We start from the raw sequence: 13082 nt of genomic DNA, 5'->3' as shown, positions 1-13082 counted from the left end.
TCATTTTGGGTTTGGATGTCCACTGAAGTGTATTTGACTGCAAGACTTTTGCCTGCCCAACGTAAAGTCAACATGCCTTTATTAAGACCTTCCCAAACCCATACATGGGGGAGTTGCTCCCACGGTCTCTCTTTCAGTGTGAGGACAACTTCTGTTCCACTTCTTTCTAAGTGTAATTCAGGAGGAAGGGAAGCCTGAGGATTATCTTTCCTCCTCCTGTGAGCCCTGAATTTTCAAAGTATCTGAGGATGAGGAAAGTAATGGGATGATTCAACAGGTTTGCAAAGATTCTTTGATACTCTGCGCAGGTGTTCTTAGCCGGTTTCTTTAGCTGTGTAGCTATGGGTTCTGCCATGTGGCTGGAGGAGGTTTATAATGGGAGTCTGTCACAACTGGCACTCAAAAAAAAAAAAAAAAGCTCTAACTGCACTCACACTTGTTTTACTTAAGTATTGGTAACAGCAGACAGAGGCTGCTGGTTCATTGGAAAACTGGGACCTAACACTTTGTACTGATTGTTGGCACAAAAGTGTAAGGTTGCTTTATTAGCTCTCACTTCGGTGTGTATACGACAGGCCTGTGGAGCATCCTTTGCAAAATCTCTTGATGGTAATGGGTCTGAGGCACAAGGAATCAGACCTTGTACATGAGACAGAGCACAACCTAAGAAAGCTAAGAAGACAGGGACTCACAACACAAACACAGACTCTGTCGTCCTGAACTGAGGGCAAAATAATACTGGAAACAGGGACTGGAATGCCAGAAAGTTCTGGGCTTTCATTGTGAAATTTTTCATGCAGTTACACTCTTGGGGATGGAAACTTTTTCAGGGAAATAAGTGTCTAAGAGAGACACGCTTGGGGCATCCACATACAACCGAGTGCTGAGCTCTGGGAGGCAAAAATCTACTGGATCTTCTCGACTCTATTAACAGCTCTATTGAATCAGCACAGGGCCCATCCAACAACTCTGAGGGGAAAAAAAGGCCTCAGAACGTGCTGGAGCTGACAGTTGGACAACACGTAGTCTCCGAGGGGAGGCTGTTTTATCAGGATAAAGAAAAGATTGTAACCTAAGCATGCTGTGTCTCCCAGGTAATTCAGCAGTTTAGGAATGAGGCCAGACTTCTGGAGCATTCCATTCAGTGTAGTTGACTCCAGGTGCATTGTTTCTTTGATGTGACAGGTTTTATTTTAAAGACACAATAACTGACTTAAAAAAAAAATCTGTAGCTCTCTTTCCTGGAAGTGTTCTTGCATTCAGTTCTGCAAAGCCCCTCCTCACAGGAAGTTTCTGACTCAGGCCTGAGCTACATTAGTAGAGAGGTGGGGAAACGAGAGGGATCTAATTAATGTTTTCTTTCCCCTTAAGCAACATATATGTATGTATTATCCCTCCCGCCCCCTCCCCCCCCATATATAGTAGAGTGTGAGTAGAATGGTGAAAGTAAATTATCTGGAATAATACCCTCAATACATGATTTTAATTGGGTATTTTGGCCTGGCATGGATGTAAATAACATAGTGCTTACTCTTCTCTCATTTTACCCAGTAAAACTTCCTGTTCTATGAATAGAGCATTTTTCATTAGAATGTGTTTTCATTGCAAACTCATAGACTTGGGTTGATACACCGAGGGCATCAAATTGCATGCACTTAGATATGAAATGAAGGATGTTTGTTTTTTTCAATCCAGAAACGTTTTCACCATAATGGGACTGGAGTGCAGTAGAAAATCTCCAGTAGAAAGATAATCTATTGCAGCATAGTGGGGCAGTTTTAAAAACTTGCCTGCCCAAGTTTTTCTGGAATGTTAACTGACAGTAGGATTATCTATGTGGCAGTCAGTTCTCTGGTAGGATTCAGATTTGCCATGGGCTAGTGGTCCAGCCTCTTATCTCGATATAATTAAGCAGTTAAGCTGAGATGTTAAAAACACTGTACCGAACCTATAATACCAGAATTTTTAAAAAAATGTTTTTCTTTCTATGAGAAACGTTGGAAAAGCCTTTAGATTTATTTAGCCAATTTACAAACTACTTATTAGACATTCAACCTGTAAACAAAAATTCTAAGTTAACTCACAAGTGAACACAAGTATGAACTTGTAGCAAGATCAAAGTGCTTTGGAAGCATCATTTAGAGTCTATTTAAGGTCTATGCTCATTTCCTTATTCTAACCTGCATTGAAGGATCAATGATTAATCAATGGATTCAACCATTAAATTAAATCAGCCAGATAAGTTCAAATTGGTCCTTCGATTAAACACAAGTCAGTTGTTATTTGGCCTTTTCCTCATATGAATTATTCTGCTCATTTTCTTTCATGAGAAAAAAAGCTTATTGCACAGTATCATGTCTTTTCAGAGCTCAAAAGAACATTATTTGCAGCCTAAGAACCTCTTAGGTGTGATAGCAGGACCTCTCCTTTTAGCTCGCCTCAGTTTTCACCCTAGGAATCCCAACCCATCCACCAGTTGCTTCTCGCCTATGAACCAATGTCAAGACATCATAAAGCGTCCCCGATAATGTCACACAAATGTCACAGCTTCCCTCCCCTGCCTGGCCCCGCCCCCACCCCGGGGTCTAGCGGTTCTGACTTGGTTTGCATGGATTCTTTGTTCATTGTTCAAACCATTCACACAGAATGGGATAAAACTTTATTCTTTCAAATTCCACACATAAACAAGATGCTGAGAGAGACCGTGTCATCTCTGACAGAGAAGCAGAGCAGCTCTGTTTCATGAATGACAGCACGGTTAAAGCTCAAATAATATAAAAATAATCTGAAAAAAATCCCTTTTACTGTACACTTTCAAATAAAGCAAGAAAGATAAACAATGGTTTTCTTTTTCTGCTAGCCAGAAAATGTGTTCCTGTTCATTTGGGCTTTGAAGTTGAGTGTACCCCACATCTGTGTGCACGTATGTGTGGTGATGCGTGTCATCTATGCAGTGTAGCCGCTAATCGTGTCATCTAGTTTGTCTAGTCATGAAGCTACTTAACCAATTAGAATACTAGCGTATCACATTGAACAATTTTACATCATTGCTTCTTTGAAATACTAGGAATGTTTACACATTTATTTGGCTTGTAAAGGACTGAAGTATGACAGATAATATTATATTATCTAGCTTTCATTTCTTTCTCTCTCTCTCTCTCTCTTTTTTTAAAGAATATGGCTCTTAATAAACTGATTTTCTGAGTTCCAGAGCAGAAGTCCCTTTTAAAAAAATTTCTGAAGCTGACTTGAAGCAGGAAGAAGGTCTTCTGATTTGGCCAAAAATATGATGAGTATTTTATATCATTGAAAATTTGAAGGGTTAAGTCTATGGGGGGGGGGCCCTTTGTTGTCAGCTGTTCAGCCAAACTTGCCATGAAGGGTTTGTTGAAGTATCTCCACTTGACCAGCAGAGGGCACTTTACACACCTCTGCGACGCTCAGGGAGCAGACGCAGATGATGCGGAAACACAGTGTTCACCCAATATCAGGAAGAGCCCTGCAGATTTCTTTTTGAAAGTCACAAAAATATAGAAAATATGGACTGTACAACAGGGCTTCACTTGGAAAGCCATGTGTGTGTGTGTGTGAAGTCAAATAGAGCGGGGAATACAGAATGTATCTGTTGGGTTGATCCTCGGCTCCCATCTTTTTCCCAACTGTCCTTTTCCCAGCTCAAGAATGGTATGGGGCTGACCCTTCTTAGAGGTGATCCAGAATCCACTTTCAAATCATTTGGTCGGGTTTTAACTTTGCTATTCGGTATTCACTCTTCTGCTCAAAAGCCTGGGGCTGCTGAACCAAAGATAATCCTTCAGAGCTCATTTCAGAGTGGAAATTTCAGTAAAACCATCAGAAATGCTCAGAGGTAGAGCTGCCCCTTTAGGAACTGGCCTGCACCATTCCCATTCTCCCAGGAAGAACCTCGGAAAAACACTGTGCCCCGTTTGGTTCTGGCAAACTCACTAGCCCGAGACTGTGCTAGGAAGGGAAAAACACCAGTCCTTCTCTTCGTGGAAATAAAATTGTTTACATCCGTCTTCATGAGAGGTGATTAAGACATCTTTTCTCATGGGGGGCTACAGCTACAGCCTCTCTTAAAAAGGCTTTAATTTTTGCACAAGCGTTATTGTTCTAGATATCCACCCTGTGTCTCTTCCATTTTGTATCTATTCTACTGGCTCCAGTTTAGTGTCCAAAGAGATTGTGTGTGTATGTGCTCGCACAGTTTAAGTAAACTTCTTTCATTCTTAGAGAAATATAACACTTAGTAAATACTTTTTTTTTTCATATAGTGTTAATAGCCTTTCTTGACCTTCGATTTCTCTCTCTCTGTGCCGCTGGCTCACTTTTGTTCTTATTTGTCCTAGAGCTGACAGTTAAGGAGGGAATGGGGTTTTCCAGCAGCAGTCCTTTGAGACGGAGGTTCACTCAGCGAGTCCTCACCCAAAAAGGATCATAAACTTACTGGGTTGAGTCAACCTTATTATCCCTAAGCTGCCTTGGGTTTTATGTTTGCTCATGTGTTTTGTTTTGATTTAGCTGCACCATATGTGATTCCTTGTGCCATTTTTCTTTTGTCTATTGTTTTTCTTGATGACCCTGAGCTATGGTTTCCTCCTCAGTTCCAACACTATTCAGCTTTCGTTGTTTTCCTCATCTTGCCGATGTAGGCCTCAAAGAAGAAGTGGCAGAAGAGCACTAGGTAGCTGAGGTACATGAGTGAGGACCAGAAGATGTTCTGAAAGTGAGAGTGACACTGGTCATGCTGCATCCAGTAGAAGACCAGGTAGTTAATGACACAGCCCATCAGCATCTGAGTGATCTGGGACAAGGTGATGAACATGGCAAACTTCCGGGAAACTCGGAAACCCGCCGCTCGCAAGGCATAGTAAGAGTACATCACGGCGTGCACGCTATAGTTCATGGTCATGAACCAACCGCCCCCGGCTACCATGTCCTTGTAGGAGTACCACGAGTACAGCAGCACAGTGATGTGGTGGTACCAGTGCAGGAAAATCAGCTTTTGCTTCCTCAGAATAATGAATATTGTATCTCCTGAAAGACAGAGAAGGACAAAAAAAACCTATGTGAGCCCCTTGACCATGACGTAATGATAATTCATCTTTTTCCCAAGAAAGGACATAGCTTGAACTCGTACTTGAGTGTGAGATGGACTGGGTTAGAATCCTGGATAGGTATTTACTAGCTCTGTGAGCTTGGGTAAGCTACTTATCCTCGCTATTTTCCAGTTTCTGTAAAATGGAGATAGTAACGGGGATAACAGTCGTAGATTGGAATCGCCTGAGGGCTAAGTATGATAACCAGTGTGTCCTCCCGGCACATGGAGAACACGCAATAAATGTTACTTTTAGAAGGCTGTTTTACACAAAATCTTATCAATTTCTGACCTAGAAGGGACATGAGCAATCAAGTGACCCAATTTCTAACTCGACCGTACATTTTAGGGAATATTATCTGGAAGAGTGAAGTGACTTCTCTTAGATCATTTGTCAATGGAGAGAGACAGATTAGAATTCGAGGGCCCAGGGGCGCTTGGGTGGCTCAGGGGGTGAAAGCTTCTGCCTTCGGCTCAGGTCATGATCTCAGAGTCCTGGGATGGAGCCCCACATCTGGCTCTCTGCTCAGCAGGGAGCCTGCTTCCTCCTCTCTCTCTGCCTGCCTCTCTGCCTACTTGTGATCTGTCTGTCAAATAAATAAATAATGAACAAAAAATAAATAAATAAAATCTTAAAAAAAAAAAAAAAGAATTTGAGGGCCCAGCAAACGTTCATAGGCCTCACTAGAGCAGGAAGACCATTTGTCTTTGGTATATGGCAAAAGCCATTCCTAAAAAACCCATCTTTGTGAGCTCCCTGTAAAAGGTGAAGCTTCAGCAGACATTTGGCAATCAGAGGAGTAAAACTGAAACAAAAGGCAAAAATAGAAAAAGAGAGAAAAAGTCACCCTCTACCATATTTGCTGAACATGGTAACCTGAATATTTTATACCAATGAATTGAATAATAAGAACGGAGAACAACACACATTTTTACGGAGTTAACTTTGAGAAAGCTTTTCAAAATCTATTATTAACAATATCCTTTTGAAGAAAAAGACCTCTGTCCCTAAGGTAGGAAAATTTATGTTATAGAAGCTAGAATAGTACTCAGGTAGGTAGATGTTATTTATATGTAATGATTCTCTCAAAAGCCTTATGGATTCCAAAAAATATACCATAAGACACTTACAACAAAATGGATAAAGAGAAACACAGTAAAAAATGCACACGATTTCATTAACAAGTATGAAAAAAGGGGAAGGGATACGGGGATGTGGGACAAAAACAGGATTCATGATCCATTCTCTTTCCTATCTCTGTGTTCTTCTCAAGGATGGGAAAACCCAACCTCCTTTATGACCTTTACTGAACTCAAACTTGACTCCTTTCTGTACAACAAGGAGAACTATAAGGTCCTTCTTGTTCTGAAATCTAATTAAGCACAAAGGGAATTAGTGCTTATCCTTGTCTTATCCCTCAGACTTCACCGATGTCCTAAACCATTTGGCACTAGGGAAGGTCAAGGAATACGAGGCCTTGGGAAGATTTTTAAGGTTCTAATGGCCATGGCTAGAATAAACCAGGTGGTACCCCATTCCATTCAGCAGGAGCTATTCATTTGTTTCCCTACTGAAGTGTTAAACAGTAGTACTTCATATTTGTTTAGGACAGAAAAGGAGAGCTGTATTTCCAGACATATTATAAAATTTTCTTTGAAGTCCTTTTCTCTCTTGTGAGATGCCTGACAAATTATGCCTATAAATGTTAGACTGATAATGATTGATGGTGACGGTAACTCTGTTTGTGTACTTCAGAGACAAAACTGGTATCAGGAGACCTGGGGTCTACTTCTTAGTGTTAAACTGTGCTATTTTTGTGTGCCTGTCAAAGATCCACTATTTCTGTGTAATTACTACTCTGTGCCTCCCTTCACTCAGTAAACTATAACATAGACACAATAATTCCAGCTTACTTTTGTTCGCGGTGGAAAGAAGGTAGAAGTCCAAAGAATTACATGGTAAAAACAAATCCATTCATAATTGAAAATATGTTTTTTTATGAGTCTCTAAGCATGACAGAAACGTACAAGCCATGCAATATCCAAACACACTGTATAAGGTTATTTGCTGTAGAGCAATAAGTAGCTCAACCATTTTATTTCTTTAGATTTAGTTTTGACTCTATCATCACTTTTATATTAAAACTTTATTGTTTTCTGAAGAACAATTTTAGTATGAGAAGAGTAATAGGGGACAAAAGACAGACCATATCAGAATGGGCTAACCCGAAACGAAAAGTGGAACCTACAGTTCTGGTACTGAAACTAGCTTTGTGTTTTTCCTGTCTGAGTAGGGGGTCTCAGATCTCATGAGTGGACGGCATGATTAAGACACATTACATGTTTCCATTTAAGAGGGGGGAGCCGGAGATGAAGCACATGTTATGAGATCTTTATTATTTTTTTAAAGATTTATTTATTATTTTGAGAGAGAGAGAGAGGGAGAGTGCAGGGGGGGAGGGGCAGAAAGAGAAGGAAATAGAAACCCAAGCAGACTCGTGCTGAGCATGGATTCCAAATGGGGCTTGATCTCACGATCCTGCGGTCATGACCTCAGCTGAAACCTTGAGTTGGACGCTTAACCGACTTAACCGCTTAACGCTTAACGGAGCCACCCAGGTGCCCCGATGTCAAGAGATCTTTAAAACAAAATTAATTTGAATTCCTTTAAGAATTTTTTCTGGAACAGACATACAGGATGGCAGGTGGAGTAATGAAGATGACTATTTTCCAATACTAGCTCTGGAGCCTCTCAGGACCACCACTCCAAGGCTGCATCAAGGTTACTATTCCCAAGTAGGTTGTTGACCTAGGGAATGGCAGTTTCCCATGGGGAAACAGAAGGGGAAACTGGTGGGGTTCCAGAAGGGCTTCCTGAGAGCTCCTATGTTTTTTTTTCTTTTGTTTGTTTGTTTTTTTTCGATACTGCGGCTAAGATGCATCAGTCACAACACCCTGGCAGTTATAAATTTCTTTTCTTCCATGGAAACTGCATAATATCGCGCTTGATTTGCCGTGAGCCAGTTGTACCAAGATAGAGTATTTACAGCCCTGCCAAAAGCTACCGAGTGACCTGAAAATGCAAACCAAAGATAAAGACTGACGTTGGCCAACCCATCTTTCTTGGTCAAAGGTCTGGTGCCTTATGGAAAGAATGTTGGCCAACAGTAAGCAGTGGGACTTTTGACTCTTGAACGATTCAGCCACGTCACCCATTCGAGTGGCCACTGGCTCGTGTTTTCTCTACCACAGTCTAACTTTTGATTCAGCTGTTTTCAGCCAAGAGCCAGGCAGGACATGGTATTCTCATTCCCAAGTGTCCCTTCCAAACGATCTGCCTCCAGCCTGTGTGCCTGTTAAGTACAGATGTCTGTGTCACTGGGGAGCAGTCAGTTGGCAGTTGGAAACTACCAGGGTGCTCGCAGTCACCAAGAGGCCACTCTGTGTGGTTTGTCCCAGATGGCCGTGCCCCTCTTCACAGTTAGCCGGAGCTCTGCTGAGTCAGAGTTTCAGAAACAATGACAAGCTCAACTGAGCAAGGACTGAGACTCGGAGCAGATGTTTCCAAGTTTTAACAAAAGCAAATCTCAGCAGGTTTTAATATAACTCAAACAGTAGGCGCACAAGATTTTGGCACGCAGAGCGGGCTGGTGGTTCTCTTCTCCTCATTTGTTCTAATGGGTCGTAACTCTATAATTCACTGAAATGAGCTCATTGTTTTCTGCAAAAACAGAAAGCCCTTCTTGTTATTAAAAGTTCAGCAAAGGATAGGGGTTAATGGGTAGTGTCAGCTGGGGAAGATGAAACAGTGCTAGAGAAGCATGGTGGTGAGGACCGTGCAATGATGCAAGTGTTCTTAGTGCCACAGCCTTGTACACTTAGAAATGGTAAATCTGATGTCATGTGTATTTTGCCTGCACCCCCCCCCCCCGCAAAAATATAGTGAAAACTGCGGGCATGTGGGTTTTGGTGGGAAAATAGAGTTTCGGTATTGAACACAGAACAATTTCTTCTCATGGGAACCTTCCCTTTCTGCTGCACATAAGGGAGTCTAGGACCTTAGTGTACTGAGAAGCTGAGCTTAGGACCTAAAAATAAGAAAAGTTCTCAATAATCCAAGTCGATAGATCTTTCTTAATTAAACGGTAGCAGCAACGTCTTCTAAGAGCAAAAAAATACATGTGCTAATTAGGGCTAGGGACTGGCTATCTGGTTTTTGGACCTATTTTGATTCACAGTTTAGTTGGGGAAGGCCATTTGTCAATGAGCTCCAGAACATTTGAGGGAAAATAAGGCATATCTTAAAATTGAAAAAAGGGGACTCTGACCATGAAATAACCTGTATAATGAACCTGAAATGACATGAAGAAGTCTCATGAAAGAACCAGATCAAGTTAAAGGTTTTATTTTTTTCCAACCCTTTAGCCCAATGTCTGCACTTCAATCCTGTTTTAACTGTCAAGAAATGGATTGTTTGATATCCAACCTACAAACCACTATGGTGAATAAGGCTTCTTAGGGAAAGGGATTATTGAAACTGCGGCACAACGGACTACAGTACAGTTCCTTCTGGGCTCAAGAGGGAATAGAATTGTGTTTAATTTTACGTCAACGTGGGGGAGGTAGGGAGTGGCATGGCTGGGGTGACATTAAATTAAGACAGATGATTAATCAGCATCATCCACACTAACATGCTAACAAGACAGAGGACACAGCACAAATACCTCTAAGTGCTTCACTAATAGCTCTTGTGTGGAAATTCTAACTCTGTCCGCCCTCCTAAAACTTTGATGTCAGTCTGGAACAGAAGAGGGGTGGACAAGACAATATAGGGCTACTCATGTCTCTGAAGAAAAATGACCATTATGAATAGGTTGAGGTGGCTCTTCAAGAAATTATTCTAAAGGTGGAAGGGACTATTTTTAGTTTCAAGTCCCTCAAATACACCTGGCTAAAACTCAGAGTGCAGACAAGCAGCCCTTGCAAGGGAAAGGATTTCTAGAAGCAAAGACTAAGGTTGCTACTTTGTGATTTAAGACTTAAGGGCCAGAAGCATAGAGGCACCATTGTTGCTGGTTTTTGAAAATGTTGAGGGTTGTGAAATTGTGTGAAGTGTTTAGTGCTGACATGTAGAGGGAGCCAGGGGGTTCATGCATTTACTGTTTTCATACAGCTGTAGTCAGCTCTATCAAAAAAGATGGGGAGATTCATAAGGATGCTCATTATACTGCATAAATTAAAAGTCGGAGAGATCGATAGTTCTCAAAGTGAAAAATTCTCAAATATTAATAACGTATGCATTTAAAAGAAAATGTCACCGAACCCCAAGGTGATACATGAGGATACAGGCTCACATTCTCAGACCAACACTGGTTTGAGAAAAAGTAATCTGGCTCAGATGCTCTATGAATCTAAAGAATCACTGTGAAAGAAATAGATCTGTCAAGACAGTCTTTTATTTTATCTCTAAGTGAAAACACAAAATTAAAATGTTACCATAGAATCTTGAAATTCCTCAAAACACATCTGTCTTAGGCACTGTGTGTAGCTCCAAGTTGGAAAAACATTTTTGTAGCCTACGATTTGGCAGCTTGTGGTCTCAATTCAAATATGAAAAATCACTTCCTGGGGCCTGGTTCGTAAAATTCATATTCTAAATTTCTTTTTGGAGGAGTTAGACATTCCATTCAAGCCCCTATTAAATACCCCTTGCTGGCGCTTAATATAAATATGTTAAGTGAATGAATGAATACATCCATACCAATGCATTTCAACCTAAGTCTGCCTCCATGGGCTCTTGCACGTGTGTGTGCACGAACAACAGTGATCTAGTTATTTTGGACTGTAGAGCATTCATCTCCATACCCCTGCTCTTCTTAAGCAAAGGTTTTCAGTTTCCCTCTGCTGATCTTCCCTTGCCTTTGACTTGGGAAAACACACACAGTTCAAATCAATTGTCCATTCTTTGTAGACAACAGGGGTATAGCTGCTGGTAGAAAGTGAATAGAGGGCACTGGGTGGCTCAGTTGGTTAAGCTGGTTAAGCAACTGCCTTCAGCTCAGGTCATGACCCAGAGTCCTGGGATCAAGTCCTACATTGGGCTCCCAGCTCCATGGGGAGTCTGCTTCTCCCTCTGACTTTCTCCCCTCTCATGCTCTCTCTCTCTCTCAAATAAATAAATAAAATCTTAAAAAAGAAAAGTGGATAGATAGGCTGCTAACATACACATCCAAGATACCTCCTATCCTTTGTGAGCAGACACAGGATATATACGAAAGACACCTTAAAGAAAGACTGTGGATAGCTTGATTATATGTGGTTTATAAGCAAAGTACAACCTCTAACCCCCTTTTAGGAGAAACAGGAGAGGGGACCCAACTATAAATACATTTTTTGAACTAAATAATACAATTCTTAATTCCCGATAAAAAATGAAAAAAACCCAGAGAATGAATAGGTGTTCCTTAAGGATATATATGAGATTGTGAGATGATGGCCAGTACTGCTCATGGATGAGTCCAGAGTTTGTGATCACCAGCAGATCCCTTTCTCTGGCAGTAAGGTATTTTCCTGGTAAACTATATTCATGTCACAACCTTGCCATGAATTTCCCACTGTTTCTATGAATCTGCACCACCTTATATTCAAGACCATTAAAGAGCTGATGGAAAAACCTTCTATGTACACAGCCAGTATTTTGGATTCAGTTCTAGAAGGGGAGCCACATTTCTCTTCTCCAAGGCCCATCTCTTAGATGATTCAAATCAAACAACACCAGAAACCAATGCTTTCCATTTGTTAATTAGAACAGGAGGACACCCAAACGGAAAGCCTAGTCTCCTCATCTGAATCCTAACTCCAGGATGAAAGTCTGCTTCCATGTGGGACCAGGAGAGAGCTGCACTGCGAATATTCTTCCATATTCTCAACTTAGCACAGTCGTTAATGCGCTGGACAGAAGGGACTGTGTGTGGATTTTATATGCCCCTGGGAGTGTATTTCCAGTAGTGTCTGGAAGTCTGCATGTTTCTGTAAGCTATTTTGCTCTTCACATACACTACATATAATTTTTTTTTTTAAGATTTTATTTATTTGACAGACAGAGATCACAAGTAGGCAGAGCAGCAGGCAGAGAGAGGGGGGCGGGAAGCAGGCTCTCTGAGCAGAGAGCCTGATGTGGGGCTCGATCCCAGGACCCTGAGATCATGACCTGAGCTGAAGGCAGAGGCTTAACCCACTGAGCCACCTGGACGCCCCACACAACGTATAATTGTTGAAACAGAAGGAAGGAGGGGAGAGAAAGAGATAGTGGAAAAGTTAGTCAAGAACTCAAATTCATTGCAACCAATAAAATAGGACCTTCGAATGGTTTCTTTGTCCGTTTTCTAATAAATATATCTTGTGGGTGTGTAGCTACCCAGAAGGGTGGGGGTGGAAACGGAAGGAGAGAAGACACTCACCTAGTTCAGGTGCTTTGCTTAGCACAAATGCATAAGCCCAGAATTTGCTGACAGGTCCATTGTAAAAACTCTGGTCACAAACTGACTGCTTCAGGCCTTTGGTCATCAAAATGTACACCATATAAGCACCAGTTCGAAGAGCACCGAATATACTTTATAATGAAAAGAGAAAAGAAACAACATTCAGGCAAATCATTTCATTTCTGACATTACCCATACTTAGAAGACTGTCTGCCATTGGGGAAAGAGGTATATAGATGCCTTGCAATCATTTGCATTGACCCAGAAGCATCTTAAAATGTTTTGTAAACAAGAGCAACACAACTTCTCAGTGCTTTATTCTGAAGATCATACACGATGCCATCATGTATGTCATCACTGTACCAAGAAGAGGTCACGGCCAAACGGAATGGAGCCAGGGCAGGATCTCATGAAGAAGCTGGTGACTGTTATGTTTCAGTTTGAGAACTCTCCCTTGGGGATGAGTTGGGGTTGGCTTGAAA

At 41.4% G+C, this 13082-nt stretch overlaps 1 protein-coding gene across 2 annotated transcripts in view; it reads right to left on the bottom strand.

The window, feature by feature from the left end:
• Window positions 1-2636: 2636 nt before the first annotated feature.
• ELOVL6 (ELOVL fatty acid elongase 6) overlaps window positions 2637-13082 on the bottom strand; it is a 122694-nt gene continuing 112248 nt past the window's right edge. For both annotated transcript variants that reach the window (XM_032859843.1, XM_032859848.1), the window contains 2 exons: window positions 12580-12731; window positions 2637-5058 (listed from right to left, as the gene is read on the bottom strand). In XM_032859843.1, the coding sequence (XP_032715734.1) occupies window positions 4634-5058; window positions 12580-12731 (577 nt within the window). In that variant the 3' untranslated portion in view covers window positions 2637-4633. The remainder of the gene's footprint in view (window positions 5059-12579; window positions 12732-13082) is intronic.

The sequence above is a fragment of the Lontra canadensis genome, unplaced genomic scaffold, assembly GCF_010015895.1.
Source record: "Lontra canadensis isolate GAN:19392208 unplaced genomic scaffold, GSC_riverotter_1.0 scaffold1, whole genome shotgun sequence".
Classification (NCBI taxonomy): domain Eukaryota; kingdom Metazoa; phylum Chordata; class Mammalia; order Carnivora; family Mustelidae; genus Lontra; species Lontra canadensis.
Note: the sequence above shows the minus strand (reverse complement) of the source record. Positions and strands in the feature narration are given on the sequence as shown.